The 8859-nt window shown below is 34.6% G+C and overlaps 1 protein-coding gene across 1 annotated transcript in view; it reads right to left on the bottom strand.

Annotated features, from left to right (window-relative positions):
- The window catches only part of LOC110452324 (actin-like protein 6B), a 31865-nt gene that overhangs the window by 1997 nt on the left and 21009 nt on the right, over positions 1-8859 (bottom strand). The window contains exon 13 of the mRNA XM_021500767.1: positions 2768-2854. Within this exon, the coding sequence (XP_021356442.1) occupies positions 2768-2854 (87 nt within the window). The remainder of the gene's footprint in view (positions 1-2767; positions 2855-8859) is intronic.

The following is an 8859-nucleotide window of genomic DNA, read 5'->3' as shown; positions in this document are numbered from 1 at the left end:
CTAATACTGATAATGCTAACCCAAATTGAATTACTTCCAATGGAAATTAAACAAATGTTGGTCCAAAATGTGATTTCCCTATATAAACTATAGTAAAGTTTACCCCCTCCCAAGGGGGAAACGTGAGACCCCAGGGTCATGAAATTCACAATTTCGGTAAAGCACCTTAAGACCCTTCCATCTATGATGAGTATTTGATTCTACCATATCTGGGTTTTGAGAAGAAGATTTTTGAAATTTTAGTCAATTCGACCCTTTTTGGCCTCGCCCCTCAGGCACCTGGGGGCTTGGGACTAAACCGGCCACTATTTTTGTTGAGCTTTGTCCATGGAAGGTCCCTGCAAAATTTCATTGAAATTGGTTCAGGGCTTTTGGGGAAGAAGATTTTTGAAATTTTAGTCAATTTGACCCTTTTTGGCCCCCGCCCCTCGGGCCCCTGGGGGCTTAGGACTAAACCGGCAACTATATTTGTTGACCTTTGTCCATTGAAATTGGTTCAGGGGTTTTGGAGAAGAAGTCGAAAATGTAAATTGTTTACGGACGCACGACGGACGACGACGGACCAAAAGGCGATCGCAATAGGTCACTTGAGACTTTGTCTCAAGTGACCTAAAAAGGGGTTTGAACTTCGCCACCTCAGAAATAACAATATTGAATTTGAATTATTTTTCCCCAAGGAAGTAAATATCGCTAATTTGTGGTGTACACATCTCAGTAAGCAATATTTATTACTTATGAACATCACTTTTTTATATAGTTATCTTGTGAATGAGAAAGATGTAAAGTGAAATGGTTCTATCAGATAATACTCTTAAACATATATTTGGACACTTATAAACAATTAAAAACAAATATTCTATCATGAACATCACATTTCAAAAACTGAAAATATAGAGATTTTACTTGTTTTATTTCAAAATGAAAATTCAATGACTCTTCACTTTATTTCAAATGTTTATAAATACAACAAATCAGCCAATAAAAAATTCAGAAAACCACAAAAAGATGCTGCTTTAAAGAATTAGATGAGTTATGGCTCAAATTTGGCCTCAAATATATATTTTTCTAATTGTTAGAAAAAAACTTAACCAAGTACCCATTTATGTCATTTGACAACTAGTCAGTTGATAATCAAGAAAAAATAGGTTTAAAACACCATTGATGACGTCACAAATTTCCAACAAGAACTAGGTATCATTTATATTTATCTAGGGAGCCAGTGGCATTAACACACTGTCGCTGGTTTAAACACTTGTCAATGGTTTCCCTTGCTAATTTAACTTTCGTAACGACTGCCTGATAACACTGTTAGCTGAATCATAATGGATATTCCAAAACTGGTCTTCTCTTATCTTTTAAAACTGAATTCTAAAACCATGTCATTAGCAGATGATTAAATAGGTGGTAAAACAAATAGCATCAGAGTCTGAGAACTCAATCCCATACCGATTGACAATTCATGACAAACATCCTATTATTTAAATCTGGGAATTACTATGAATTATTCAGGAGGGCGTGAACAATTAAGAAATCGTTTGTTATGACTCACATATCCCTTGACGTAATCACAATTATTCAGAATAAGAGGTCTCTAATGTTTTTTTCCCCACACACTTCATAATCAATTTCTTAGCACATTAGTGACTACGATTTTGACCTTGAACTATGTACGCGTATCAGACTGTGACCTTGACCTTGGACTACTGTACAGAAGGTAATATTTGCGGGGGATTTATTTTCGCTATATTCCTGACTGCAAAAGATATCACAAAATTAATTACATAATGAATATTGATACCATGAATTATAATCTCTGTGTATATATATATTTATATATTCAAGAGCAATACAAAAAATCTGTTAACTAATTTACCACCATTAATGATAATAGAACAGCTATTAAGAAAACACCTGTTAAATAAATCCCATTATCCATACACAAAAGTACTGTCGTAAGCGGGCTGGCCATGTTTCACAAATTGTAATTCCCACAATCTCGTTCTGATCTGACCAACCATGAAACATAAGCCACACAAAAATGACCAACCATACAGTACAAAGTGACCTCTTCCAATGTTATAGAGATGTAGGCCTCTACTCCATTAACCTTACTTCACTGGGCATAATAGACCATTAACATAATCTTCAATGGATACCATACTACTAACATATGCAGGGAGAGATACCCATATATATGTCTACACTGTAATATTCTGCTGTATGGGACATCAGTTGACAAGTCGACAGACTCACTTCAAAAACCTATTATATAGTGATACATGTAGCTGACTAGCATCCTAAGCTTCTTCCCTGCATCCCTCCAACCCCAGGGATACCCCAGGGATAATCTTAGAGGGGGACATGGAGCCATTGACCCCTCAAAATTGAAATGGACCCTTCAGTGTTCCAATTTTATTTTAATTTTACATAAAAAGGCCCATCTTAATTTTGATATTGACTAAAAATTATTGAAAAAGGCCCACTGCTCTCAAATTCCAGGATTTTCCCTTCAACCCCCCTTCCAATGTTTCACTGGTAACATAACTTACACAGTATCAGACTACCAATGTACCATTAAAATATAAATAATAGCTATATGTCAAGTGTCTGTGAGGCTGACGGACTACAACAAGTGGCTGTAATGTCAATGAGACTCTATGTGCCTTTGGGTAAAACAGCTTACGCTTTGATAGTCATGTAACATGCACATTGATAAATGCACCGATTGGTCGAGAGATAGTGTACATGCGACTCCCCGGAAGCTTACCAAAGACGCCAAGATTGATCCTCCAATCCAACTGCTGAATCGCCTCTCGGCAGTGCCGGTGGCTGATATGATCTTCAATCTCATGCTCTGAAAAACGATGAATAATGGATGAATGACTACAACAAACAGAGATCATCTTCAACTGTTTCAACACAAATTGGTACACCTCGTCTTTACCAGATAACCTTAGCATTATATTCTCTTCAACTACACAGTTTTTGTTACAGAGTTGGGAGTTGTCCCCCCTTGTGAATGACAGGGAACACCTAAATCTGCTGGAAAATAGAACATCTGATGCAAGCACCAGCCTCTATATCATTCACAGACTTGGTTTGTAAGCAGCATCTGCACTTCACACAGCAACAGTTTTTATGACGAATACATTGAAGAAGAGAATGAAATATTTCAAGATATAGCTACATGCATAGAAGAAGTAAGATGTCCTTTGAGGGTAGAAAAAAACACCCCAAAAAACCCAAGAAAATTTAAAAGATACTATGATTGCATAAAACAGCCGCATGTTAGTTGTGAAATATTTAACAATTAAAAAACATTCTTCACTATTAAACAATTCAAAAAGAGTGTTAGGCATTTACATTGTTTAGTATTTTCTATTGGAACAGAGCTTGGTTATATGTTTGGTTGATTGATTGATTTTAGCATCCTATTAACCAAGCAAAGGTCATTCAAGGACATGTATGTGACGTATGCATGTGTTCTGCTAGAGGCAGTGTGTTGGTGTATTTTCATCAATTAACACAAAATATTCACATTCTTTTCATATTTTTTTGAAAAATTGAATTTCAAAATTCGCTGAACATGTCACTTTTAATTTGCTTATGGAAATAGATACAACTGGGCCCAGGACAATGGCATATTGTATTTATAATGAGCAAATCTTCAAATCAAATTTTTAAACATATCTAAATACAAAAGAAGTTCTATAATAATAATTTTATATTTATGGATATCATATTAAATCCAACAAAACGTATGTTTAAGCTTTAATGGTTACCAGTAAAAAATTATCAGTGATTTAAAATATGCTGAATATACAGAACTGGAATCAGTTTTATCAAGCTTAAGTTCTTAAACTTGGTGGTATGTTTATCGATTTTTAAATCATAATTTGTTCTTTTTTTGCACAATATGTAAAAAAAAAAAAAAATCTTGTATATCTGCAGATGATGTTTTTGAGCCATTTGACAGGCTGTTTTGTTAAGTTTTGATACTTATGAAGAAAATGGCACTGATTCAGTTTAAATTAATGCATCATTATATTAGCCAGCCAACTTTGATAAGGATATGTTCAGACTATTATCACACATACACACTTAATTCTGTCCAATAGATTACAGCTTTATATCTCAAAGATCCATCTAGAGGCAAATGAAACTGTTATCAATTGTGTTTTGATGAAATGCTGTTGCATCATACATATCAATTGTAGATAACTCATAAATGTGCCCTGCACAGCCCAAATCTGTCAGGTCCGTCATGAAATGTTTCTCAAAATACCAACAGTACATGGAGTTATTTGATAAAGACGTATCATCTAATCCTAGCAAAAGTAAATGTTGTAAATAAAAGTTAGCAGAAAGCTCTTATTACCTGTACAAAAACGAAACTCCATAAAATCTTTTAGTTTGACAAGATAGGCTGGTGGAAAACTGGTGCCTAACAACAAATTGGCCGGTTCCCTACTGTTTCACAAGATAAGGAAATGTACAGACAGTGCACCGCATCTAACTACTCGGTACACATGTGTTGGCCTGCAGAACTATTTCATATTTCATAGATCAATGCATCTGGGCTACCTGTTTAAGGGATGCCTGTCCCACTGCATTGCAGTTTATCCTACATAGGATCCTGAAATGACCAGATCGTGAAGTATTTGAGATGACTTTGAATTTGCAATTAACTACCGTAAAAACCAATGTAATTTGCGCACCTGTGTAATTTGCGCAGGTACTTTTTGAGGCTGAAAATCGGGAAAAAAGCTTCTACTCGAATATTATGCGCACCCAAAAAATCGGGAAATAAAACGATGTTCATGCTCCGAAAATCGATCTCTGAATATTTATTTTTTTAAAATATATTTCTTATGATTTTTTTTTCATTGATGTAAAATGATATTAAAAACCAAGAAGAAACTACGTAAAATGTGTTATTTGTTGTTTGTTTTTATTGAATTATCTGATCACACATGACACACGTGTGCGCATATCGGCATACATCAATTCAGTTTAGCAAACATTTACTTGCTTACAAAAACATATCAATTAATAAGTAATTCGATGTTTAGTAACCGCTGGTGCATATCTCCTGGTGAAAGACATAATTAGATACCTTTTATTGATCATAATTACGATCAGTAAGAAGGGCTCATCATGGCGGCTTGGGTTACGTCACTTCAAACCAGGTCATGTCACAGTTCAGTTTGGCCACGGAATTAGATTAATTAAGTCCGTGGTTTGGCAATATTTTTTGGCCACACAATTTTTACCTACTGTAAAGTTATTAAAATCGGTCATCTGTGGTCATGACTGCTGGTTTTGCGACATTTACAGGAAAGTAAACCGGAGGGCATGATTTCACCGATATCGTCTGGTCCCGGACAATCGGCCAGGTAGGATCGCATGCTTCAGCGTAAATTATTGACACTTCTCAACACTACAGTCAATACAAATTTATTAATTGATCCTATCTTTTGGGTACATGAGTTGTATCACCTTTGTTCATATAGGTACCACTGGTGACAGAGTACATGTACCCAAATAATGTCAACGTTAATAGCAGAATCATCAGGTTTAGATTTAAATCAATATATCACAGACACAACAGTCACATTGCGACCAGTCTGAAGTGCATCTTAAACTCATTCACTGATCTATATAATACCACAGGCCCAGTCGCTTCTCGTTTGTGAAAATTATTTGAAAGTTATTCCATATTCATGAAATATAAAGTAGGGGCCTGTTCGTTTATACGGAACAACCGGTTTGTCAAGGCTCGTCGGAAAGCAGCTTCAGATTACAAAGTCCGACCTCATTTGATAAACGAACAACTGTGGTCCTACCAGTTTGACCATTTAAACGAAAACAGCCTAGGTCATTTTCTTCTTTTTGACATTTATTTTGCAGTGATCTCTTACACATCTTACACATAGAGTATAAGTGTACATTATCACGTTATAGGTACATGTAAAATGTGTGAAGGGATTGCCAGTAGTTATAGAGTATATCTAATGCATGGGTACCGACTGATTTTCGGACAGATGAAATAAAGGTGAATCGGGTGACTGTATTATATTGTTTGTGTCATGTCTGTACTCATGATCAATGAATCAGCTGTGCTTATGTATTGAAGGAAGCATGTCAATCTTAAAGTTTTTAGTAATAAAATACAATTTGTTATAATTATTATAGCAGAGATCTGAGAGAGGGCAGTAGTGTAATTAACACTAACACTATCCAAGTAACCGGACAGCAGTGTGGTGTTGGAAGTAGACAAAAACCTCATCAGTATATGATAGTGTATGTATGTATCCATCTGGTATCCCAACGGTTTAATGTAATCAGGAAATATATTTACAACTTTATTTTTCGCTTTGATTTATTGTTTAGTTTAAAACCAAACAAAACAGGATGTTAATTTCCTTATTGGTAATTCCTAATTTTTTAGCAATGTTTTACAATTTACCAAATAGTTTAGTTTAAACCATATTTTATGCATATCAATAACAATTGTACAATTACATAGACAACTCATTCTGATGATTGGGAAACAAGTACTATTGTACTTATACATAGTCCTTCTCATTGTTTATAACAAGCGTAGCTGATAAAACATGCATAACTTTGCAGTGATAGCCTAAATATGTACACAAGAAACTGTTAAGAGAAAAAAGTTTGAACATGATATTAGGGATAAAGAAAGTACCTGGTAACTGAAGGAGTTTTACCCGGTTGGATGGGTAGTTAAGTTTACATGATAACTTTATGTGGTTGAATTCTAATTGCTTGTAAATCTTCTGGTTGATATGATAAAATTTTGATTAGCTGTAAAAATGTTTACATTTTGATCATAGGTTTTTGATACATCACCAAATACGTTAATGAAACAGTATCACAACAGGTCATCATCACATACAGTAGCCTTGAAACTTACAAGTCAGAGCATCCATTTCTACTTAACCCTTTCACCCCTATGTCACTTTAGTAGACTAGCTATACCATACATTGATATGGATGAGTCCATTATGGTCTACAGTGGTGTATTCCATGCTTACAGTCAGTCATTTCATTAACTTATCGTTCTATACTTGTAAGTATACCACATGTTCTCCCATACTTGTGAAATACACATGATATTCAACAAAACACCAGTGAATACCATATATTTACATTTGCATGACATTGTCACTATATATAGCCTCTTTGAAAGCTGTGTCGTTGATGGGACTTTAATTACCATGTATCACGAGACACAATTCTTAGCGTATTAATACAACACTGACCGGAACTACAATATCCAATATAAATAAACATGACGGCTGCTGAAATATCGCTGGGCATTGTGAGATTTGACAATGTCATTGTAAATTTATGTGCAAAATATAAAATGAAATAAAAAACACTTTTATTACAGCGAAAACAAGACCAAGGTCTGCAATATCGTACAAAATGCACATCGGTTGAAATCACCAATGCCAGCAATGGAAACAATTTTAACGCTCATGCAATTTATCAGAAATATCGTCTGTTACACTGCACTAATCAACAGGGGTTCGTTACAAATGTCTGAAATACACATATTCTATAGACCTACTGACACATATGTTACAGACCTACTGATATGAGTCACAGCACACATAAACATTTCAGACATTTGTAACGAACCTGTGCTCCGCCGCAAGATCACTCACTTCAAACGCTATCAGTTTCACGCGTCTCGCATCCACGGTTCCTCAGTTTCTGACGACATGTCAAATAACGAGGCTGTTATAGAATCTACCGACTGTTGTCAGGTTCCCATACAATCAACAAATACATTCACGCCTGGATTCTTCACAAAATGAGCAAAGAGAAAAGTTCGAATTAACTTCCAAAAATAACTCCCTCGTGGAGGGCAAGGTCGGATTTACGGTGTTCACTGTATTTGTCCATGCGCGAAATTTGTTCCGGGGAGAAATCGAAACAATTTCAAATCAAACTTTCAGCTCAGAGTTCTATTGATAAACTTAAATCACCCTATAGACATATCATACGCAATTGTATTGATACTGAATTGTGGAATAAAATTGAAGTGTTTGTTAAAATTTCAAAGTACTACTTTGTTTGCCAATCAACACTCGACAATACGCTGTTCAAACTATTGAATGAAATTGTGTGGACTGTCGGTAAGGCGGGCATTTTTAATCTTAAATATAAATTATAAGTTAAAAAAGAACATATGTGTGATGCAACTGAAAAGAAGCATGTACTTATAATATATGAAATCATACATGAATGAATGGAGGATGGAAGAACATATGAGGCAGAGAAAACATAAATATAAGTATTGAACTGTTTTTGTATAGTAATTATGATCTATTTGAATGACACAGCTTTGCAAGCAAACAACTCATAATGCGCTACCATACAAAAACAGTCCAATGCTTAAATATCTACAACAGAATCTATGTATACTGTACTGGATAGATGATACTGTATCACATAGTATTTTCATGGTGGTTTAATTTTCATGCTTTTCACATTATGATCAAAATGCCTATACTAAACTCCCACTAAAAATACATTGTATATTTACTCATGAAAATTATTTATTCTAAAACAGAAGGAAAATCCAAGACTGATATGATCAAAATGCCTATACTAAACTCCCACTAAAAATACATTGTATATTTACTCATGAAAATTATTTATTCTAAAACAGAAGGAAAATCCAAAACTGATAAGCTATATTTTCAAGTCTTTTCTTCATTTATGAAAGTTTTTCACGAAAGAAAATACACAACTGGGCATTAATTCATTAATGCAAAAATTAATATTTTTCTATTACTGAGCCCAAAAATAAGAAACCGCTAACAC

This window comes from Mizuhopecten yessoensis, unplaced genomic scaffold (assembly GCF_002113885.1).
Source record: "Mizuhopecten yessoensis strain PY_sf001 unplaced genomic scaffold, ASM211388v2 scaffold6595, whole genome shotgun sequence".
NCBI classification, from domain to species: Eukaryota; Metazoa; Mollusca; class Bivalvia; order Pectinida; family Pectinidae; genus Mizuhopecten; species Mizuhopecten yessoensis.
Note: the sequence above shows the minus strand (reverse complement) of the source record. Positions and strands in the feature narration are given on the sequence as shown.